The 25,677-nt window shown below is 37.0% G+C and overlaps 1 protein-coding gene across 4 annotated transcripts in view; it reads left to right on the top strand.

The window, feature by feature from the left end:
• RYR2 (ryanodine receptor 2) overlaps nucleotides 1–25,677 on the top strand; it is a 567,940-nt gene that overhangs the window by 497,155 nt on the left and 45,108 nt on the right. For all 4 annotated transcript variants that reach the window (XM_081039034.1, XM_081039033.1, XM_081039032.1 and 1 more), the window contains 7 exons: nucleotides 7,390–7,489; nucleotides 8,623–8,702; nucleotides 12,458–12,534; nucleotides 13,333–13,406; nucleotides 23,105–23,185; nucleotides 23,998–24,086; nucleotides 25,509–25,637. In XM_081039034.1, the coding sequence (XP_080895160.1) occupies nucleotides 7,390–7,489; nucleotides 8,623–8,702; nucleotides 12,458–12,534; nucleotides 13,333–13,406; nucleotides 23,105–23,185; nucleotides 23,998–24,086; nucleotides 25,509–25,637 (630 nt within the window). The remainder of the gene's footprint in view (nucleotides 1–7,389; nucleotides 7,490–8,622; nucleotides 8,703–12,457; nucleotides 12,535–13,332; nucleotides 13,407–23,104; nucleotides 23,186–23,997; nucleotides 24,087–25,508; nucleotides 25,638–25,677) is intronic.

The raw sequence follows: 25,677 nt of genomic DNA, 5'->3' as shown, positions 1-25,677 counted from the left end.
GAGGAAGAGATTTTGATGACCAGTGTTCTCAAAAACTCGTGCCTTTTGCTGCAACCTGCCAACTGCATTTTTATGTCATGAAATTGTTCAGCTCAAGTGAAGCCCTCATGTCATAGCCCAGGGTCCCTAGAACACAAAGTCCAGAGATTATGTAGTAACACTTTATGGGGTTCGGGGTGTTGCCATCTGGGGAAGCATGAGTAAGGGAAAAAGAACTGATGATACAGGGAAGGACAGAGTGCTAACACAAGGTAATGAATGCCTCCTGAGCTGACCACGGCTACTCCAGTCTCGCCAGCTGCTCGGTGGCGTCAGATACTGCCAATGAGGCTGTGTGCACCATGGGACAGGGCCTCCTGAGGAAGGATGAGCACTTTATCTGGTTCCGGCCCACCTCCTATGTCTGACTGGTCATAGGGAGTTGATTTCTTCCTGCTTCCTGCTGATATTAACCAGCCTTTCCATGCAACCCCCGGGAAAGTCAGAGCCAGTTTGGGTCCAGCCTGCTGAGCATCTGGGGACTCCAGTCTCTCCGAATCCATCAGCATGGGGTCTCCGTAGTGAGTCGTAGCATGGTGGCAGCCAACTTTCATAACCACAGTAACGCTGTGAGTCATTTCTAGAGCCACTCTGGCTCAGAAGCAAGGCAAGTAGCCAAGGCTTGGAGAGAAGAGTAGTTGGGCAGGAAAGAGTACTGGTCCTGGCACAAGGAAGGTTCCCAGAAAGCACAGCCCTCTATATCATAGATGGTAATTTGTGTATATGAGTGTGTGGACCTAAATAGCAAACTGTATAGAAGACATATATTTAAACATGTAATTGTGCATTTTTTATATGCTCAGTAATTTGACTTCATGTGCTGTCATTTTAAAAATAACCCCAGTAGAAGCTTATTCTTCACAGCATTGTGTGTAGAAAATGGGATGCAGTGAGTCATTAAGACACTCAGGTGGACTTTCTGCGTTTGAATCCCAGTTCCACCACTTAACTGTGTGATCTTGAGTCTTGGTTTTCCTATCTGTAAATGGGGGCTAATTAGAGTATCTACCTCCCAGGACTGTGATGAGGATTGAATTAGTTCATACCTCTGAGGCGCTCAGAACATCACCTGTCATAACAAGCCCTACGTGCATTTGCTGTTATTATTACATTTGATCATTTTCACTTCCCTCCTAAAATCAAGTGAGGGAAGTCCACTGAGCAGTGTGTGCAGTGTGGTGAGCACAGCACCTCCGGGCAGGGGGCCTGTGTTCTCATCCGCGTGCTGTCTGGCTGACTGCAGCCTGTCACACTCACTTACTCTGTGCCTCAGCGTTTTGTGCTTTGAGCTAACAGCTTCAAACTAGATGTTCTGAGGTGCAGGGGTCGTATCCACCTTTAAAATGGTCTGATTCACTGCTCAGGAGTAAGTTGTTTTCATTTTGGGGGAAATTTCCTAGTTCTTTTAAATGCATAAATATTGATGGAAGCCTACACATATTCATTAGTTCTCTTCTGATCTTTTGTGGAGAAGCCAAATAAGAAAATAAACCTGAATAAGAATGTCACGGTAAAAATGTTTGATAGAAAATAAAGTCGTGTGTGTGTGTGTGTGTGTGTGTGTGTGTGTATGTGTATGTGTGTATCTCCCTTTTCCTAGTTTGACACTTAAAATATCACACAGTGAGACATAATACAGTCAGACAAAGGGGGAAAAAGTGTCAAGGGATGAAAAGAGTTTAGGGACACTAAGTGGAACCTTCCAGAAATGAGGTTACTCCAGAAACCCATGCTTTAGAGTTCAGCTACTCTGTGCAGGTTGTCCGCCCTACTGATCCAAGCTTTGCAGCAGCCAACATAAAATCACATACATTTAACAGTTTACTATGCTAGGAGGTAAAGATAGTCATCTTGTTTGGGAGAAACGAAAATTCCTGAAGCATTTTTACCCCTGATGTTCTCTGTGAAGAGGACAGGTGATATAATGAAAAAGGTATTCGGGAATTCAGTGAAAGTATTATAATTACTTGAAAATACATACAATAAAGTTCATCTGAGGATGGCTTCCCATTAGATGAGTACCAAGTGTTCGGAAGAATGGAAGGGCTATGTATCCTTAAGACAGTCTCTTGAGAAATCCTTCCATCAGCTAAACAGGAGACACTTGGTAGGGAATTTGAGACTGTACCAGTACATAGAGTACAGCTATTTCTCAGGAGTTGATCTGGGGTAGGGTTAAGAACCATTTTTGAAAACTTAGAATTGCAGACACTAGAACTGCTAGGATGGGGAGATCTCACAATCCAAATAATGAGTTGTTATGACCCATCTATGATAAAATTGATTCTAACTTCTCTTTTTCCCACAATGATTATTCCAACATTCTGGCACCTTGGTGATCTAACCATACTTTCCTATTATTAGAGGTTATCAATCACTGTACTGTTCTCATTCTCTCTTTTGTCAGGTGATAGTAATAGAACTGCATACCCCTTACTTTCTGTATGAAAGGCAGTAGTCATGCTTTTAAAGCTTAAAAAAATAGGTAAATGAAGATTGTTTTAAATCAATATCATGCTTGGTATAAACCATATTCTCTCTAATGATAAGTCAAATCAACTTCACTAATTTGATAACCTCTGATTTTAGAGTTACTCATTATTTCCTCTCCTTTTATATCTTGTTACTAAAGCTCTTTGTGATGTAGTATGAATTTTGTCATCTGGACCTTAAAATAGAAAACAGCTTCAGCTCTGCTGCGTATTATTGCTTTAGCAGAGTGTTAATTAGTCCTAAATATGTTGAATCCAGGGGAAACAATATTCCAATGGAAGTATAGATGATACGGGAAGAAGTAAGCCATAAAGTCACATGCAGAGCTCATCAAAACTTCAGAGTCTCCAACACGTTAACTGAACTCTATTTCTCTGCTTTAGTCTTTTTGTCATCTCTGAGCATATATTAGTAAAACTTTGACATTTAAACAAAATTTGCTTTGGGTAAAAACATATTTTTTTCATTATCTCTCTCTCTTTCTGTTAAAGAGAGAGCATTAGAAACTATCCTCATCCCGTTGAGAGGTAGAATCTGGAAGGTGATTCTATTATTTGATAGTTTAGCAGCAAAGGAAATGGGTGATGAAAAGTACAGGCAAAAAATTAAATGAGCCCAAAACTACAATTTGAGAATTGTTACTTATTTGTATGTTTATAACTATAAACTTCTCAGACCATGTGCTGAAAATGAACTAAATACATTTTTCACATGTACTAGCTTTTACAAAGGAGAAAGTTTCTTCAATGGAAATATAACCTTTGTAAAATTTCAGATTAATTGTACATGCTACATATCACATTATTTAGTTCATACATTCACATTTTCTGGAACATTTATTATGTGCAGGGAACTCTACTGGATATACAGTCCATGTGCATGGGTATTGTAGTTCAAACAAAGAGACAAACAAACAAACAAACAAACAAGCAAACAAAACAGCTGTGGCCCCTGTCCTTAGCGAGCTTCACTTCTAGGAAACTCCATACATGTTCATTAATTAAAAAAAAATAAAAGGTTGGGGATCCATCTATTATTAAATAAAGGGATAATTTTATAAGTGTTTTTTTAGCTGAGAGTCGAGTCTATATGAACGTGGCCACCCTACAGTTTTGGAAGCTGGAATACAGAACAAAATTAATTGAAGTGGAGAATGTGGCTCTTATATCTGCTCTTGCTTTGCCTTAGTCTGAGTTGGTCTGCTTGTGTTGTAAACCAAATTATTGGTACCATTTCACTGACTGTCATCTTTGTCCTTGTAGTTCCCCAATTCCATCTTCTGTATTTCAGTCTTGTCTTTTCTAGTAATATGGAGAGTCAACATCACCTTGTAGGGTATGAGTACGTTTAAGATGCCAGATAAGAATATTTAATGACTTACAACATTAACATCCATGACTTCTAATTTTATTAAATTACAGAAAATATTTTTAAAAATAACTTAGTTCCTGGAAATTTCTAGTAACTTATAACTAGCTTTCACATTCCATTTAAGAGGAAAACATTATGAAAAGCTTTTCAGCAATTGCTGAAGCCTTGGAAATACAGAGGTGGGGGGAGAAGGGAGGGGGAGAGGGGAGAGGGGAAAAGAATAGGTTCATTTGGTGTGAAACACAGACTATAAATTGGTAGCCTCAGCCTGTGACGCACATGTTACCCAAATGTTCCTGTAGCTGAGGAAGGTCCTTCAGAAACAATGTGAATTGTTTTACTGTCATCACGCTGCCTTGGTTTAAAATACCTGATCATTTCCATTATGGAGATAAACGATTAATTTTATCCATCAAGTAGCCAGGGACATGCTAACTCTTTTTATTTCAATATTTTTTCCTCATATAAGGCAAGTTGTTGGAGAACCGACTGGATGTTTTTTTTTTTTCAGTCCTTTCAACTCCCTTTCCCCCCATTAAGTGCTAAAAAAGCTTGAGGTACTCAGCCAAAAATGGAAGAATATTAGCAATTTTATGGCAAATTTCAGTTATACTAAAGCAAATCATGATGCTCAATACTTCCATCAACCCCTGTGACTTGATCATCATCTGATTTATGACCACCATTGACCTTGAAAAGACCAAGAGTCTTATTAGGAAAACAGCTGATACCTCTTGGTTACTCTTGGCAATCAGAACTGTTTGCCTAAGGGAAAAATTCAAATTGTGAGGCTGCTCCTTTTCTTTCCTCCCTTAACCTTTCTTTGTAACGTTGGAATAATTGAAAGACTAAGCTGCAGGTTGAAGGTATAATGTTTATTTATTTATTTATTTTTTATAATGTTTATTTAAGATCCTTTGGCAGCGCTAAGCAGAATCTAGGGTGGGGTGGGGTGAGGAACCCTACCTGTCAAAAGGTCCTTTGAAGGTGTGATTTCCCTGAATAAAATAGTTTTAAGAGATCGGCCTCCAATTTGCTTAAAAAAGCGAATCTGCAGTAAATTTGAAATGGGAGTCTTTTTTCTTTCCATCTAATCTATCATTTTATTGTCTGAAAACTGGTTTAGTTGCCAAGGTTCTTTTTTTTTCCAATGTTGTGATAGAATTTCCAGTGATGAGATTAAATTACATACTGAGAAGCAGCTGTCCAGGGTAAAGCACCAGAAAGAATGATATTGAAGATCTCCTGAAGAGACCTCCCAAACCACAGTCCACCACAGAGGGAATTTGGAGAGGTCCACCTGACCCCTCCTTACGAAATATTTCCTGCCTCTCCATCATTATATCATCTTTAGGTCAATACTTTTTTCAAACGAGTATCCTCATCACCCCTGAAATACTTATTGTTATGGAAACTTAGAGGCTATCTAAGGAAAATGAGAGTGATCTTTGCCCAGGGAGTTTATTTTATTTTCATATAAAACGAGGGAGTTTATTTTTTAAAGAAGATAATATGACTCCTGTCTATGTTTTGATCCTCTGGACTGCCATTCGTCCTATGTGACATGTTACTGAAAAGGATACTGGGACCTTAGAATGTATTGTACAAGTTTTTCTGGCAGATCTTTGAGCCGGCCTACCTACTTTTGGAGCACAAATGGCAAAGGTTATTGTTGTTTTTGTTGTTGTTTTTCTTCAAAAATATATGGCGTGCTGCCATCTTCGATCTTCTTTGGGTGTCCTGATTACCATCTTTATGTTCTATTGGGTCAACGGAAGAACTGTTCTTTCTAACTCACTTGCCTCTGTCATTGCTGAAAACGATAGGGCAATACCTAAGCCAATAATTTCTTATCACTGTCTTATTGAAAAACTCTCTCACAAAAGGAGTTGGTAAAGCGGGCAAGGAAAATTCCAAAAAAACAGCTCTGGCAATGGGAGGACAATAAAAGATTGTTGGGTCTAAAAGGAAGAATCAAATGTTGCTCACCAATGTTCAACAACACCTGAAAAGCAGGTGCAGGGTCCTCTTTTAGTTTTTCTGAAACTGTGTTGTCATGACAATATGGTTTTGTGTGTCTGTGTGGTTTTGTTTTCGTTCTGTTCTTGACTTCGCAGGAAGAGGTTTAAACATGAAGGCAAACCTTTTAGATGTCAGCATGGCTACCTACAAAGCAAAGCTGCCTTTTTCTTTTCTCTGCTTCCATTTAGGCCTGTCACATAATTTAAGAACAAAATTAAAAAAATTAACCACAGGAACGCTAACTATAGTGTGAAAAACCACCCTGATCGATTTTGTTTTCGCAGCACGATAATATCAAAGATTTAAGAAACCATTTTACCAGCATCGGCGAGAACTCTCTGGTAACAGCATAAATGTCTGTGTCGGTTGCTTTTGGTTTAAAGGTTTCTTTTTTTCATTTGTTTGAGCCCATTTCTTTTCCCCCCTCCTTTTAGTTCACTTTATTTTTCATATCCTGTAACTAGCAAGCCTTCATTTTTTAAACCTCTTCCATCTTCCAGTGTCTATTTTCCGTACTTTGGATGGAAAGTTTATGGCGGCAAAGCTGTCACTCTGGCTACTTCTGCTGCAGCTCTTCCTGCTCTGAGGTCATATCTGTTTTGGCCGTTGTGTTTATGGACATGATACTAATTGACTGTTTCATGTCCCATTGACTAAGCTTCTCTACCACGCCATTTGATGGACTCGCTGTCATAGGGCTCTATGCAACTCTCATTCTGCAACTTATACTGCTTAGTTCCGTCTCAATTCTCCAGCGAACTGGATAGCTCAAGTGAATGATCCTATCAGTCTTGAACTTGCTGTGCCTTTATATTTTCTTCTTTATGTTTTCAGTGGTAGTTTGAGTGGGAAAGAACAAACTTCAGCCATTGCTCCAGCAGCATCATGCAGTATTGTTTGTTACCGCCAGAGAATACAAAATATAAAGGCACACTGCTTCTTTTATCCTCTGGGAAACACTGGGGAGATCTGTATATCATAAGTCTGCTACTTAGTTGAAGCCTACTTTTTTTATCCATATCAGCTTTCAATTTTGCTTAAACTCCAACACGTCTCAGTTAATGTTTTTCTGTCATTCAGTGATAACTTCAACTCGAGCCATTTGCTGAGCAGTATCAAGTTATGGCCATGACACGGGAGATTATTTAAAATGTGGCAAACTTATGCCCAAATGTATGATTGAGAAAGTGCAAGTTTCAATGATGAAGTACAGACTTCAAAACTATGATACAGGCTTTGGACTAATCAAATCACTAAAATTGAGAAAATCCATCCTAATCAACCAGTTGAAACAAAACCAAGAGTTGACTATGTTAACGGTCTGTATAATAACATCGTTGGTGTTGAAATGGTCCATAATGTTGACATAGAGCCCATACATGAAGAGATGACTAAAAATATGGTTTATAGAAAGCTACTCGCTTACTGATCGCCACAACATAAATGGTTGGGGTTTGTGTTCAGGAAAAAGAAATGGAGAAGCAAAAGCTTCTGTACCAACAAGCCAGGCTGCATGACCGTGGAGCTGCTGAGATGGTGCTGCAGACCATCAGTGCCAGCAAAGGTGAGTCCAGGTCACCTCGGGAGGGACGTTCTTAGACTTCCTCTTTCCGCTCCATGAACTCCCTTGGTTCAATTCTACTGACTTGTTTATTCCCTGGAAGTTCTGGTTCATCACTCGGTCAGGTAACTTAACAGATGGGAGCTCTCATTTACTGAGTCCAACCTTGACTCTTTTTTACAGTCTTATTAAAAGACTTATTTTATATCTGTTCATGAAGTTTTGGAAATGCTGTTGTGATACCACTCTAGCAAAATCATATAAATTAGGGGGTGGACAAATGTTTCCTGTAAAAGGCCAGATGGTAAATATTTTCAACTTTGTGGCTATATGGCGTTTGTTACAGCAACATGAAAGCAGCTAGAAACAGTATGTAAGTAAACGGTGTGGTTGTGTTCCAATAAAACTTTATTTACAAAAACTGGTGATGAGCTGAACTTGGCCTTCGGGCCACAGTTTGCAGACCCTTGATATAAATGTGTAGACTTTTACAGTGAATCCTTTTTAACAATTAAAGTAGTAGTATATCTTTTAGTAGCCAGCCATTTCTGGATGATTTTTCTTACATTAGTAATATTTTCTTTTTGAAAACATTTTTACTGTAATTTGTAATGGAATGGAAAAGCAATGTTGGTACACTGTTATTAAGCACTTCTATCCCAAATATGGAGATTAGTCCTATTTCTAAGATAAGTACAGTTGAATAACATTCAATTAAATATAACATACCAAATGATAGTCAGCTAGATGGATTTAAAATTTTGTCATTATTATCTGGATAACTTAAAATTGCAACTGGTCATCTTAATAAAGTCATCCTAAAATAAAATATTATTTTAATGCACATGGTTATTTTAGGCTTCCCTAGTTCAAAATCAATTATTTCTTCCTATTCCTTTTTTTCTATGTCCTCATATCGTTTCAATTTCTGGCAGAATTTGCCAGAAACATTGATGGCAACATATGCATTCTTACTCTTTTCATATTTTTTGGCATATAAGTCAGTATGTTCCCCTCCACCATTATGCAGATTTGTAAGATTTAATGATAATTTGAAAGTGCATGTTTTGAGTAGAATAGGGTAATGTAGCAGGTGAAATGATGTAAGGAACACTATTTTTTTTTTTATTTTTAAGGTGAAACTGGACCGATGGTAGCTGCTACTTTGAAACTTGGAATTGCTATCTTAAATGGTGGGAACTCCACAGTACAACAGGTAACATCTTTAAGCCACTCACTTTTCAAACAATGGACAGTATAGTCCTCCTGTTGAACTACTTTAGTCATTCTAAAAGCACTATTAATTAGATAAGTTTTCATTTTCTATGTCAAATATGTCTTTATTTTATGATCATCTTGTCTCAGCATCCAAATATCTTCTAGGTAGTACACTAAACACCCCACATGGGCACTCACTCTCTTGAGTCTGAAGTCCTGCCATGTGATGTCCTCACTTGCAATGTTGTATTTCATGTGACTAAGTCCCTGTCAATCAGCTGGCTTGTCTCATAGTGAAAAATATTCTTACCAAGCGCCTAATCGGGTAACATATCTTGTCATGTTAGAGCTCCTGTAAATTGATTCTCAGGATTTGGTTGTGTGTTTGGTATGAAGCCTTCTCCTAGGTAACATGGGGGCAGAATGCACTGTTAAGAATTATTTTGGTCATAATTCTTTCCAGTCTCCCAAGACAGGAGAAGAATCACTTCCCAACCAAATATTGAACTATGTTCTGTTCAAAAGTGAGACATGATCTGGCCTGGGATTTTAGTAACTTCAACCAGTTTTGACAAAGGATGCCTTGTCCAGAAGGCCAAAGTCTGTGAGTTTGTTAAAATAAGACTATTAGAGTGACTTAAAAGAAAACTGTCAGAAACAGACTGTCACCAGCTATGGGTTGCACACCTCTGGGACACTATTCACATGATCTACAGTATAGTCCTAAAGTCAGAAAAAAATCATATGCTAATTGAGAAACAGCAATGAAACTTAATTTAAGTAGCAGATTGTGTTATTGTAAAGCTAAAATCTACCTCTTATTTTTATATTTTTGGCTTGTGTATGAGAAAGAACAGTTTACGAACATGGAACTAATAGCCATTCTTTCTTGGGTAAGTTTTTATGAGGCAGGTAAAGGACTACCCTGATAGATGGAAAGGAAGGCTGATGTAAACCTTAGAATGTCTGACTTCTGGTTGGTGCAACCTCAGAATCACTACAATGGAACAAAGACATAAACATGCTCCTGAGATCTCTGAGTCTAAGAAAAGCAAAGCAGAGAAAATCTGAAGGTTGCTTTGGGCTGATGAAGTTTGGACTAGGTTCAGTACAACCTGGAAAGCTGAAAAACTCATCTGTACATTTTTCTCAAATTGTGTGCTATTTTTCTATAAATATAATCATTGTGTTTTAGGAATGGAAGAGAACATAGACATAGTGTAAGCCAGGGTTCTTAGCTTTCTCTTTTTAATTAAAATTTATTGGGGTGACAATGGTCAACAAAACTACATAGGTTTCAAGTGTGCAGTTCTATAAGACATCATCTATATGTTGCATTGTGTGTTCACCACAAAGAGTCAGTTCTCCTTCCGTCACCATATATTGGACCCCCCTTTACCCTCTTCTACCATCTACCCTCCCCCCTTACTCTTTGGTAACCACTGAACTGTTGTCTGTGTCTATGAGTTTATGTTTCTTTGTTTGTCTTGTTCCTTTGTTGCTTTCAGTTTTATATCCCACATATGAGTGAAGTCATATGGTTCTCAACTTTTTCTGTCTGACTTATTTCACTAAGCATAATAATCTCAAGATCCATCCATGTTGTCGCAAATGGAAGTATTTCATCTTTTTTTATAGCAGAGTTGTATTCCATTATGTATATATACCACATTTTCTTTAACCAATCACATATCAAAGGACACTTTGGTTGTTTCCATGTCTTGGCCACTGTAAATAATGCTGCAATGAACATCGGAGCACATATATCTTTACAGAAAAATGTTTTCAGATTTTTTGGCAGTTTAGTGAGGCCTCTAGACTCCTCCCGGGTAACGTTACTGCACAAAGTAACATTATACTGAACAAAACAAATATATTGACATGTGGTTATGAAAATATCATAAAACAGGTTTCGATAAAGTAATACGAGTTTTTTAAGAACTCATTAAATAAAAGATCTATTCCTCGGTCTAATAATTGTTGAGAAGAAATGATAAGTCTAAATATTTTAAAATAGTTGCAACAATTGTAACGTGATCTGAGAATACCTGAAGTTTCTATTGGTGACAAAATCATAGTGACTGTTACATCCTACTTGTGTTGTTGATTAGGTGAATAGTTGAAAGGAATGCTAAGTTTCAGTTAGAAGTTAGTGAAAATAAAGATGTCTTTCTTCCCCATCCAATTTACAGATGTCCTTTTTTAAATTTCCATAGTAAATGACTACATGACTTTAAAAAAAGGAAATACACAGAAAACATGCCTAGTCTATCCACAATGTTTGTCAAAAAATAATTTTTTATCACCTTATTTTTATTTCAAAAAGACCTTAATCGTATGGTACATATGTTCAGAAATCCTTGGAGTCAAAAGTAGCCTGGAGAGCTCATGTAATGATATGTGTGTGTACTTGTCGCCTACATAGGTCTTTTCTTTTTTCTCTAAACTTTTCAGATACATGTTTCACCACTTCCCTTTGACCCTCTTAGGCCATATTTCTTTGTTTCAAAAGACCAAGGATTTAGTAAGTGCTTTCCATTTGATTAGACCAATAAGTTATCACAACAGCCAAAAATGGCTGTGTGTTTTATGTATCTCTGTGTGTATAAATTTGTGTGTATGTATGTATACATGCATGGGTAGGTGTATGCATTTGTGTGTACGTGTGTGTATGTGTGTGTATGTGTATATATACACTGGGGATGCCAGGAAAGGTATACACATGACTTGTATTCGTCTTTTGTTATCGGTATATATTGAGTATTACAATTTTAATACAGTTTTTTCCTTTCTTAAAATGTGTATACATGTTTTTGGCACCCTCTGTATATATACACATATATACACTGTATTGTGTATATGTGTATGCAGCTTTTATATATTTAGCTTCATATTGCCCTTGAGTCTGATTTCTGAAAAAAGATTAAGACCAAAATTGTCACTGCCTAGTTGGACCCTGTTAGCACTGATAATAGGAATTATTTTCTTCTACTCAAGATTGGAGAACAGTCCGTTTATTTTCGTAGAAACTTTGGTGTGCCAACTATCACCTTATCATCTTCTATGTACTTCTTCTTTGAAACTTTCAGTCCATTTTATGCACATTCAATCTTGCTATTCCAGTTCCATTTTGGTATGTAGCAGGAAGCTAACAGTGTTTCTTTTTGTTTCGTTTTTGTGGGGTTTTTTTTACATTTATGTTTAACCAAAACTATGACCACAGAATCTGACATCATTCTGAGAACAGACAGAGGAGAAATTTAATAGTCAAACGACTCCTACCATTCCTTGGTTTAGAGACTATGGTAACGGAAACTGAACTTCTGTCCGTCACATTAGCACGTGGTAGTCACAACTCTTGGATTGTAGTACTATTTAAGAAACTCACTGTTGTATGGACATCTGTGACTAGCATCCACGTGGACCTTCTCCCACTATATGTGGAAGTACCGGAACTTCCAAATGCTTAGTGATGAGAAGAGAACTGAGAATTCTCCCCCCTGAGGTTTATGGTCATTCTGGTGTTTGTGGAAAGCAGAGCACTTGGGCCAAACCATGTAGACACGTGCCACTGTCTTGCTTTGACATGCTTGTCACTATTCCATGGAAAAGATGACGTCAGTAATATCTGTATGCACTGGTATTTTATCTTTATTCCAGAATAGACAGCATGTTTTTGTTGTTTCTTTACTTATTTAACCATAAGAACAAGAGTTGTGCTCAGTGGCCGTGTGGTTTCTGTATTTCCTGTAGAAAATGCTCGACTACCTCAAGGAGAAGAAGGACGTGGGCTTCTTTCAGAGTCTGGCGGGCCTGATGCAGTCCTGCAGGTGAGAACGCACCTCCTGTGTCACCTCTGTTCAGCGGTGGCATTGCTCAAAATGTTTTCCATTATGGACAATAATTATACATAATGATTTTTATAATTTAATCATTATAATTTAATGATTTTAATTATTAATGATTATATACTTTAAAGTGGGACAATAGGTAGTGTCTTATTTTCTCTCTTGTTATTAGCTTTAGTAATGTTTTAATTACTAACTTACTTGATGTTAATAATGTATTAAAATGGTCTTCCCAGTGCGTCAATGGAGACCTTGCAGAATTAATGTGTATTCTGCATACCTGAAAATGAGTAATGTCTGATTTTTAAAAAGAGAAACAAGAAAATTCTATTTAGTTTTATTTGGGACCTTGTAGACTGTCATTTTTCCTAAGTAAATGATCCTTAACCAACTAACTTATGATAATTGCTTTTTATTTTTTACAGTATTTAAAATCATTCAGACAGCATTTGACTAAGAAACCTGACCCACACTTAATGAAATAAGCTATTCCAACTGGAAGAACGTGGTTATTAGGATTCTATTTGAGTATGTCTGCTAACTTTGCGATGTACTCCCAAAGTTGAAGCCCATTAATCCTTATGTTTTGACTTTCATGTGGGTCATTTCAGCACAGGCCCTGGGAGAGACGAATCTGCTGCTAGTAACATGGCAGGGCATGTTTCCATTATGTAGACATTTGCTTCGTGTTTCAAGTTATACATTTTTCAAACATTTGCTCTCCTGAAGGAAGAAAATTTTCTATGTGTTCTCTGAATGTGTCTCACCCTGTCATTGTAGTGTCCTCGACCTAAATGCCTTTGAGCGACAAAACAAAGCTGAAGGACTTGGAATGGTGACAGAGGAAGGATCAGGTATTGATTACTTGAAGTAAAAGTGTCACCTGTCCCCCCTTCTTTCCTGAGTTGAGTCAGTTATCAATTATCTTTTCAATACAGAGAGATAGACACAAGGTTATTTTTAAATGGACATAATGCTTGTGTGACTCATTTAAACGTTTGTGATTGGACATTCATGCAGGTCATACCCAAACCCAACCTTTCATGGTGGTTATTGGCTCCTTTTTGTCTGACATACTGTCATGGCCTTTCCCCTAGTTGGGTGGTAGATAAAGATTCCTTATTAGAGAATAATCTATAAAATGAGAAAGCACAGGGATGAATCAAATTAGAGAATGTTGGTTTAGCAGTCAGGCTTTCAGATTTTTCTCTCTCCTTAGGATAGCAGTGCTTTTAGATCATTCAAACCACCACTATTTCCACTGTCTCCTCCCTGTTAGCAGTTATCCTTCTGTCTCATGTATCTAAATGTCTTTGCAAGTCCAAATTGTTTGATGAAAGACATTAAAGACTAATGTTTGTGTTTGAAGAACTCTGATCACATAATTTAAATGGGCACAAAATAACGACTCACATAACCTGAGTTTTTCTCTCTCTGGATAGGTGTGTGTATAAACTAGAATAATTAGGACACAGTGTATTTAAAGTAGAAATAAATGTTGATGCACATTCATTTTAATATTTAAGAAAAATATCTTCAGTATTTTTGTTTCAACTTGTTTTTTTTATTCTTTTGTGCTTGATTTTTAAATTAATTTAGTTTTAGTAAGTCCCTATGTATTTATCTGTTCTTGTTTGTTTGTTCTGGTTTAGAGTTATCAGTATATTAGTTTTGGACCATTGGGTCTTTTATAAAACTAATCTCGTTCCAAAAAATAAATTTTTCCCATCTGAGATTTGTACTTTGCTTGCCTTTCTGAAATAGTTTAGAATTAACTAATCTCTCTCATTATATCTGTACATTTTTGTTCTCAAAATAGGAAAAAAATAGTTGCATACTTCTTGATGTATTTTAGAGATTGTCATTCACGCAAATTTTAACACTGTGCTACTATTAATGTATAGCTCCTATGTGATTTTTCTTTTCATCTTGTCTGTTGATTGTATATGTTCAGTCACCAAATATTAGTCATGCTACTAGTTAATTGTGTTACCTACCTTCAAGAAAAATCACCAGCACCACTCTGAACTCACCTAGGTTTTCTGGAAATGAGGGTTGAGGCAGATATCTTTGTTTTGTGTCAACTGTTATACTACCTGGCCCGAGGGTCCCATCTGGAGAACTCAGAGCCACCACAGGTCTCAGGAACATTACCTGCTTGCCTCTACTGAAGTTTGGGGCATTTTCTAGCTGTAAAGTGTCTAAAAATAAATGAATTATCTGTTAAAAGTCTTATTTACCTGTATTATAATTAGAAATCTATTTTATTTTTTTCCCAGCAGTCATTACCTAATGTTCCAGAGGCTTTGAATACAATTTCATGATTCATTCTTTATCTCTGTTCATATCCGCTCCCATTCAGGTCTAATTTACCAGGTCTCCTATCCGTTGTCAACCAGACAATAACATTTGTCTGGATTGCAATAACATTTGTGACTCCAAATCAGAAATACTGAGTGAGGGTCACCATTGTGATGTGAGAATTAGTTGCCTCACTCCATGTGAGATTGGCCTGATTTCTTTATTCTTTCTCAACACACACACACACACACACACACATACACACACACACACACAAAGTTGCCCAAACTAATTAACACGTTTACTATTATGTTTCCTTACAAACAGCAAAACAAAAACAAAATCTCAACTTTTCTTCTTCCTTATTCCCTTATCTTTTGACTACGGTAAAATGTACTCTGTCCTTCCTTCCTCAGTCATCACTCATGAGCGTGGTAATTATTAAAAATGAGTTGTCTTATATTATATGTTCCTTGATTTCTTGTGAGTTTTGTGTACAGTCTTGATAGTGATAGTTTCTGTGCATTTTTCCTCTTTTAGACCATTTTCACAAGTAGATTATATCATGTTCACTATCATGCATCCTTTTTGTTATTTTTTGAGTTTATATACTAAGCTTTCCTTTTTTTTTTCCTATGAGGCTATGCAGTTATTAACATATTGGATATGATGGGGCAACACACATTTAAATTATGTCCTTCGATTTGTTTTCTGTTTCTTTCATTTAAAAACAAATTTCTGGTCGACCCAGTGTTTGCTATTGTTGTGAAAATGGATGGATCTTGGATATGTGGGGCATCTCCCTGTGGCGTTTGTGTCTTGGATGTACTGTACCGTGGCTTTATGGCTACAAGCACTGGAGCATGGGAACTGAGTAGGGGTCCTGGGCAGGCTTGTGCGGACCGCCCTCTTGTCCAGTGGGCATTGCCATTTCCCTTCCAAGCATTCAGAGAGCTTCAGTTTTTCTCTATTCCTTTGGGAATAAAAATCACACATTAAAACCTAGTTAACATAAAAACCAATTTTCATTCTTGAGACTGAATTCAAAGAACAATAGAAACTACAGCAAATATTCACTCTTCAAACTCATATAATAACAGTGATGGCATTGGTATTTCAAATAGTTTCTAAAAGACCTGATATACAGTGGAAATGAAGAAGGGATGAGATTTTTGAGTAGCAACTAGTATGTCAAAGCACTTTAAAGACTAAATTGCGCTTTCTGAATACACCGTTGCCTTAATTAGAGACCTACTAGGAGAACACGCAATGGCAATTCATTAGCTCTATGAATTTTAACTATTTCCCAGATTAAAAGAGCACCTATACTGGCTTTCTATCTTTTGGCATATTTTAAAAACTTCTGTTACATGGCCATTCTTCTGTTTTAAGATTCTACAGAAGTTAAGAAAAGTTTTTACCCTTATAGGAGAAGGAAAGTCAATCCTTCCTCTTGGAATGCACAGAAAAGGCTCAAAAATCTAAACTGTTCATGACGTCCTTGCTTCTGAGATTGAGGCGCTGGCAGGGTGAGCTCAGCACTGAGAATTTAATCTGACAGATGTAAATCTTCAACATCCTGTCCACTCTCTTGATTAGGCTAAATCTCTTCCTGGTGATGATCAAGTGACCGTAAGTTGTATAACCCTGTAAAATGCATAACTTAAACACATGAACGTTTTGATACCCACAACCCTCCAACGAGGTATTGTCCCATTGTACTGATGAGGAGACTGAGGTTCAGGAAGATTACATGGTTTGTCTGAGGTCACACAGGGAAGTGGCAGGGCCAAGACTGATATGCAGGCATCCTGCCTCCCACTGTTTCATTACCAATTCCATGAGGCACGTCCCTCTCCCCCACCTGTTAATATTCTTCAGGGGCTGATTCTGTTCCCAACCTGTTGGCTTAGGTAGTAATTTTTGTCCTTTTACCTTTTGTTCATTGCTTCCTTCAAAGACACCAATCTGTTGCCAGTTTTTGCATTTGTTATTGAAGGTTTAAAATCACTTTGAAATTTTCTATGGTATTTCTAACCTGGTATTGAGATACCATTAGGAAATATGTGTTTCTTTAAGGTTTGTATATAAAGATTTCAGACTAATCATTTATATTTCTTTTTCTACTGCTGTTATTATCACGTTAGTTGGCCCGTATTCCTATGCCTCCTTAACTAAATTTCCCCTATTTCTATAAAAGTCTGGACCTCCCACTTGTATTTTGTTTTTTATTTTGTTTTTAATTTTTTTTTTAGTTGCAATTGACATTCAGAATTATTTTATTTTAGTTTCAGGTGTACAGCACAGTGACTAGACATTTATATGATTTATTCAGCAATCCCCCAGATTCATCTAAAATAATAGTTCTTCAACAAGTGTGTTTGGTAGATTTGTAATGTGCTCAGTGTCGTCTTCTCTGTATATTTTTAGTCATATGTGTTTTCTTTTAACATATAAATGATGTTCAAAGCTGTAAACCTATGTGGATATTTAAAATTTCATTCCATCTTTGAATTTTTATGTTTCTCCTCAGAACCATTTAGACTCCTTACTAAATCATTATGAGCTTGAAAGTGCAATTTTCCTTGTTTTCTTCTCAGAATGTAGTAGGAGATACTGCATTGTATTTTTTGATCATTTTATGGTAGTCCTAGACTTCATAAGCAAGATGAAACCTTGAAGCGGAGCTGATCAAAAATGCCTTAGAAATTATTTGATTTTTAAAAAATGTATATAAAACATTAACTACCAATTAAGCTTCCTTAATTTCTATCTGTATCTGATAATGTATTGTGGGTTGTAGTGCCACCTCATCGAGTGTCTGTGAAGTTGAAGCAAAAAGGATTAATTTTTCAATTAATCAGGAGGATAGTTAAAGCAATCAATAGGATAATTGTCTAGCCTAGATTTTTGGTAGTATTTTCGGAGCTTATTTATTAGCTAGAAAATCCAGCCTGGATTTTCAAAGCAAGTGCAGTTCAGTGCTAACCCCTGGGTTCTGATCACACCCCTGCGATTCCCGTGGCTAGACTTTCTCTTCAAGGAAAGCCCATGCTGTTGGTTCATGACACTAAATATGTTTCCCTAACGTCCTTGCACAGTTTTTAAACTTTGAAGTACTCATCTGAATTGCAGGGGCTATAATGTGCTAGACCCCGTCCCAGGCAGTGGCATTACTGGGGAGCTCACTGTTGTGTAGACAGATGTGGAAACAAATAACTTCACAACAGCACTCCATAGGTTTGCGATGAAGTATGTAGCTGCCAGGGGTCTGGGGAGGTACTGCCATACAAGTAACCCATGGCTTGAAGTAGAAGTTTATCTGTTCAGATCAGGGAGGCAAAGAAAGGCCTTCCCCTAGAAGGGAACGGCGTATGTAGAGTTTACGGGACAAGCCAATGTCAGAACACTGACATACCTAGTGTGACTGAAGGGAAGTGAACGACAAGAGGGTGAGAAGATGATTTGTGGGAGGCCTGAACGGTCTTCTGTGTCCTGCCGAGGAATTTGCACTTTCTTTCTGAGGCCCTGGAGAGCCATTACATAAGAAATACATAAGTGATACTATGTGTTGTGTGATGATCCACATGGAATTAAATTCCTAACATCCAGTGTTGAAAAATGCTTCCAGTAGAATCCACGAACATTGCAGCCCACAGATTTCTCATTTCTCGGTGAAGCTCATATTCCAACCAGACATTGGTCCTCCAAAGAGAGTGACCAGAATGATTTCCTTTAGGGCCATTGGGGAGCTCTGAGGTTATGCTTAATAACAGATCGCAGGGAATTCTTGAAGTATATTTTTCATAATTACCATGGAAGAAATCTGTGTATCAGGGGAGTATTATTGTCGCATTGCTGACAACTGTGTAGGATGACTGTCACTGTCTTAGGGCCAGGAAGTCAGTTGGGACCTTGATGGGTGGAATAGATGAAGGACAATCAGGAATTCAATTAGCATAATGAGAGCTGACGGGCAATAAGAGGAGGTTGTAGGAGAAAGAATCTGCCAATCACATTTGAAAGCGAAGGGATTTTTTTCGCCCTACAGTTAACAGGTACTCTAATCCTGTTATCCATGGGACATACCTCATTTATTTTATATAGTGGTCATTTGCATTGTCTTGAGGTTTCAAACAGGGATTCTTGTTTTGCACTGGTGTCAGGTTATTATCTTAATTTAAATATCTGCACTTAATGGAATTTATAGCTTATCATATTCACAACCCACTGAAATACTCTATTTTGGAAATGTAGATTTTTGAATTTAGGACTTCACATCATTGAAACGTCACGTCTATTCCTATTGTGCTTTGTGTATTTTAAAGCAGTTGTACTTGTTTGAACCAATTGGATTCTCCCAACAGCCCTGTGAACTCAGGAAGTCAGATATTATTAACCCCCAAAGAAAATGATGACACAGAGGCTCAGAAAATTGACTGTCCCAAAGCCACACCTCTAGAAAATGTTTTCTTTGGGCTCTAGAATTGATGAGTTGAAATAACATATACCTAGTGCGTGTAGTCAAAGATTGTTAGCCAAACATCATATCGATTACTGAGGAGACCTTTGTGAAGTTTAGAGACTATGGCGTCGTGAATTCAGAAAGACCATACAATTTTGAAATTATGTCATTGCCTGTTTCTCCCCTTAGACTGTCTTTTTATCCTACTATTTACCTAGCATCCAGAAGACACTTAATGAATGTTTATTCAAGTTTACTGGATTCAGACCCTTTACCCATTAATAGTTGTAGCACATTAGTCAAGTTACTCAATTTCTCAGTTGTTTACTGAACCACGCAAGGGGATTCATGTCACCTAATTTACAGGATTATTGTAAACCTGAAATGAAATGATGAGAAACTATATTTAGCACAATACCTGGCATACTATAGTCTAACTAAATGTTCATCGTGAATCCATTTTTTAAAATTATTTGTTAGTTGAATTGTGATATGATTTAAGCAGCCACACTTAAGCCTTTTATTTAAACCATCACATTAAAACTACCCACATGGAATCAAACACCTGGCTTTGCACTGTTTAAAAATATTGTTTGCCTTCATCCTTCACTTTTGCCTTTGTACAAAATAGATATTGAAGTCCTCTAAAGATCAGTTAACCAGAATTATTTCCCCCAAGGCAGCGGGGTACTCTTATTTCCATTTAACTAATGTTTACAGGGAATTCTTTGATATAACCAGTCTGATGGTTCCTGCTACTCAGCCTTTTACCTTTCCTTTACTGGAGATACTGACATGAGAAGGGAATCTTAGTCTTCTGAAGTTTATTGAGACTAATTCTATTGTGTGTGTGTATGTGTGTGTGTGTATACATACATATATATATATATATGTATGTATACACACACACACTAGGTAGTATTTTTAATTATTACATTAATTGTATTAAAATTATTGATCATTTTAATATTAATTATTACCGAAAATAAGACCTAGCCGGACCATCAGCTCTAATGCATCTTTTGGAGCAAAAATTAATATAAGACCTGGTATCATATTATTTTATAAGACCCGATATTATATTGTATTGTATTGTATTGTATTGTATTGTATTGTATTGTATTGTATTGTATTGTACCAGTCTTATATTTATAAGGCTGGGTCTTATATTAAAATAAGTCTGGGTCTTATATTAATTTTTGCTCCAAAAGATGCATTAGAGCTGATGGTCCGGCTTGGTCTTATTTTCAGGGAAACACAGTAACAGTTAATAACAATTAAACCAAGATTTGACTGGATATAAGGCCATACACTTTGAGCCATGACCATGGATATTCTAAGTAATCAATAAAAACAAAGTTGTTTTTATTGAACTCAAGCAAATACTTGTGTATTTTTCTATTAATCAGGTAAAGCGATTGTGAATAGAACAGTGACCTTTAAAACTGTGTTAGTTTTATTAGATTTCTAAAATAGGAGTTAATTATTACTAGTAGCTTGAATAAAAGAGGTCTACCTTATATTATTTCCAAGTGAGAATTTATATTTTTGAGACTATTTTGGTCCATTAAAATTAAGATAGCTTTTTGAAAGTATAAACACGTGTACCAAATATGTTCAAATAACTATATTAATCACTACGTAAGCATGTTGTTTCTAGCATTACTTAGTGTTATTGCCACTGCTACTGAAACTAACCTTTCCACAATTTATAAAAACGGTCACCTAGATTATGAAGAGTTAGTGGGATGTACAGTATACATTATCTTCATTTTATAGATGAGAAAACTAAGGTACAAAGAACCAACTCGTCATCAGCAACAATATTGAAATAACTCTCATTGTCTTACGGTATTAGAAATCATATGTCCCTTGTCAGTAAAAACACAGGCAAAGGAATGCTCTTCAGAATGTTTACATTTGGCCCTCGTGCAACTATTGCAAATACTGTTTTAAGAATGTAAGAGCACTTTCAACTACATTTTACCCTGTTTCATTCCTTGTCGTTAATCTTAGTTTCCATCTTCCAGTGGAATTTCTTTTGCATCCATCACCAAATGGACTGTTGCTCTTGTAACAGCTTCAGACATAAAGCCACCATCCATCTCTGTTGCTGTCCCTTCTTCATGCAGCATGGGCAGTGGCAGCATTTTAATCAGATGCAAATGTGTCCATTACGCAGTAGCACCCACTTAATACCTGGTTCACTTGGTGAGAATGGAGGCTTGGCCTTCCTCCCCCCTTCCTGATTGTTCTGGGATATGTAGCCCACCTGTCCTTATGTAAGTAAAGTGATTCCTATGCATATGCAGTTGAGAAAATCTGCGTGTGCCAACAATGGCTAAAACCTTGTCATAAATCAGTGTGCAGAGCATTTTTCGTTTTTCGGTCCTCAGGTAGACAGACCAATATTTATTTCAATGTTTCCTTTTCTGAATACTTTCGATCAAGGGTTACTCATTTCACATTGAATGTATGAGCATTGAAAATACGTAAATGATTTATGGATTCAATTTTCTAGGGAGGAAAGCATTTTAAATGGCTCACAAGGAAAGAATCAGTCAGTTTCTGTAACTAACTATTTTGATTTAAATATTTAGAGACTCTTCTGATTAACATAGCTCATGAAATGATACGAAGTATCATTGATGAAGAGTTAAGTTTGTTTATTAGCCTAGATGGTTCCCCCTTTCTTTTCTCTCCTATCATGAATGTAAACATTGAGGAATGGGCTTATCAGCCATGTCATGAGATTCCAAACAATGTGCTTAAATTGAACATTTAATCTTGCCACAGGGCTGATTTGTGTACCTGGTGATTTTCGTTTGGTCACCAAATATCTAATCTTCCAGGCCAACAGGGAGACCAGTACAGTGATTTTATGTACTTTTTAAAATGTTTATATTAGTTTTCAAAATGGTTTTGCCTCCTAACCCTCCCATTATATGAAGCCTGTCCCTTTGAAAGTCACAGACTGCAGACTGGTAAGTCCATCAGCTCTGTCATTATATTCATTCATACCTTCAGTTACATACATGGATCACCACATAGTTTTTTTCCTTAACCCAAAGTATTTCCAATCTGAAAAGTTATTATTTTTTTAAATACATAAGTACATTCATTTACTTGCCAAACAACATTTTTTTGTCATTTCTCTTTCTAAACAAATTCATATTCCAGAACATACACTTATGTTGAACATGTTTTTGCTGACACTCTGTGCTTTTAAAATCAATTTGCATTTGTGTGGTGCTGTGTTTTTGTTTGTTACTTTCTTTGTGTTATTGCTTTGAAGATAACTCATGATCAAGATACATTTAAATTGAAAGATAGGTAAAATATTTGAGCCCTTTCAGCCATATCATTCTTGCCCCACAAATCTACTCAATGTTTAATGGTGCAGAGTATGCCGACTTAACTAACATTTGGAAGAGATGCGGAACTGATTTCTATACCCATCTTACCGAAAAACAAACAAAACAAAAAAAAAGAGATGAAAGAAGAAAGTTTAAATCTTCAGGTTGTTCCTAAAATGTTGCCAAACCCATGCTGCTACTTTTAACAGACAGAAATCTGAGTTTTAAGATTCAATGTTCTTTTCTGACAAAGAAAACCTGCATCTATCTGCCAAGCGCATGGTCTCATGAGCTTCAGATAGAGGAGTGGTTATGACCTGTGACTGGTTCTGGTTCAGAATGATGCTAGCCTGACATGCAAGTTTGATGGAAGTGGGGACAGTGGGCGGGACACACTGAGGTGGTTGGTAACCTCTGGACTTTTCTGCAGGAGAAAAAGTTCTGCAGGATGATGAGTTCACCTGTGACCTCTTCCGCTTCCTGCAACTGCTTTGTGAGGGACACAGCTCAGGTTTGTGAGACCCGAGGCTGGAGGATGGTACCGAGGAACAAGTGTTATGAAGTCAGTAATGACAGGAGCCTGTTAATTCCAATGATGCTGCCTCCCTGGGGTCAGCAAACAGCCTTTGAGCATCACTCCATATGCACTGGCCCTGTGACATTTTATGTGTTGCATTGCTGCCTGAGAGTCCTTTGTAGCCATTTCACTAATTCTTATCAATTGTCCTTACATTAGAGAAGACAGGCTATATAGGTGAAGAAAGATGCAGATTAGGTGGGTAGCTATAGAGAAATATACAGCTTTATTTCCTTTGTATCACTTTTCTTTCACTGGGAAACCTACTTCCTAATGGTACTGAGTGTAACATGTTTCCACTCATTGTTTCTGTATCTCGCTCTCTATCAGGCAAGTACATCCAGAAAGGCAGGAAATAGATCTTAATTTTCTCTCTGTTTCCCTGGCACTGAGCACAGTACTGAGGAGCACATGGTTAGTGAACAAATAATTGAATTCCTATCTCCTGATGGTTGGAAATCCTTTCAGTCCTTCCCATGCCCACAGCTCTAAGAGCCAGGAATCAGGTGTTAGCAACCTCTTAGACAAAAACTGAATATGACGTTGTGGGAAGTACCTGGATATGTTTATGGGGAGGTCACTCACTTTTTATAGAAAATGTAAATTATTTCACATAAAACTATCAGATCAAACAACACTCTTAGCCACGATGATTTTGCTGGAGACATCATTTACTTTTGGAGTTTTTCGAGTAACTCACTGAAACTTTTGAAGGAGCTGTAATAACATCTTTTGATCTTACATAGATTTTCAGAATTATCTGAGAACCCAGACTGGCAACAATACAACTGTCAACATCATCATCTCCACTGTTGACTACCTGCTGCGAGTTCAGGTACCAGCTGCCTTACACCTTAGTGACAAATTAAAGGGGGTGGTCAGTTGAAATAATGCGGCAGGTGAATATGTTAAGCTGACATGTTTTGATGTGTTTTGATTTATGACGTGTCAAAAGTTTTCGAGGTGTTTTGTGTTTGATCACAGTCTTCCATCAAGTCTTGGGGTGAGGCTGCCACTGTGGTCTGTCTCTGATCGTGGCCCCTCTTTGCACATTATTTCCTTTCTGTAAGTGGGGATTTTGTTTACCCAAAATGTTTCAGCTTGATGGCATTTTACATTTTATTTTCGTTTTGTAATGCATGTGTATGCTTTGCTCCTCTGCAGTTCATAGATAAATGGGCGGGGGGGATATTTGAAACATTCTCAGGAATGGGAAATAAAGGCTTTCGAACTACCTGCCATATACTTAAATTTAATAGTCTCAGGTCAGTTCTTTTCAGCCGTCCTAATATATTTGAATGAATTTTAAAATTCAGCTTAGCACTCAATCGGTTAGAAATTTCTCTGATATTGTAGTAATCTTTTCTGTGTTAATAAAGCTGAATCTAATGAGCATCCTATGTAACTTTTAGCCTTTGTTTTATTTATTAGAGAAGCCAGGTGCCATACTTTAAAAAATTTCACAAACTTTCAGTTTTTCCCTTAACCTTTGAGTATGTCAAAGCACAGCACCTTTTTACTTAAAGCTTAATGGGGAAACAAGTCATTTTTGAAGCAAATATATCAAGAAGTGTTACTGATAGTGATTTTTTGTGTGGTTTTTTTTAAATCATGTTTCAAAGCCCAAATGTACTTTACACGCAATAATATAATAAATTGTATTATTCATTTCGCTGACTAAAATTCCTTGAGAATGTTAGTGTTGAAAACATCCTGTCTGGAAAGATTGATCTTATTTAGATATTTGTTTACAGTTGTCAGTATTTATGCGCAGTCCAGCCAGATTCCTCAGGGGCCATTATATAAACCCTGGTATCCTAGAGTTCTCACCCTGGAAATGTTAGAGGCTTTGTTGGAAAAGTAGGAGGCCAGACGTCTGTAACCCAAAAAATACTGTTCCGTGATTTGTCTAGTATCTGTGCTCACATAGTGAACATGTAACTACTTAGTGGATAAATATGTACTAATCTTACGAATCCTTATGTTTGTGGAGTTCAAGGTCATCAGAAATAGAAAGTCATTTTTAAAGCTAGGTTTCCTGCTTCTTACCTTCTCTCCAGTTGATTATTTATATCTAAGGAGGACGTTACCATCTTGCATATGTAGGAAAATCACTGGGAATTGTATTTACTTCACAGATATTTTTGTTTGCTTCCAAATCTGTTATTTAAAATAATTTCCTGTTACAGAGTCCAAAACTGGACAGGTCACTAATAGCTCCAGAATGTGCCTTAATCCTACCGTCTCTCTTTCACAGGAGTCCATCAGTGATTTCTATTGGTATTACTCTGGGAAAGACGTCATTGATGAACAAGGACAGAGGAATTTCTCCAAAGCAATTCAAGTAGCAAAACAAGTCTTTAATACCCTCACAGAGTATATTCAGGTAAATCTTTAAACATTCCTGATATTTGAAGAAAGACTTA

This window comes from Rhinolophus hipposideros (genome assembly GCF_964194185.1).
Source record: "Rhinolophus hipposideros genome assembly, chromosome: 26".
Lineage (NCBI taxonomy): Eukaryota > Metazoa > Chordata > Mammalia > Chiroptera > Rhinolophidae > Rhinolophus > Rhinolophus hipposideros.
The sequence above is the reverse complement of the archived record's forward strand: the minus strand, read 5'-3'. Positions and strand labels throughout refer to the sequence as shown.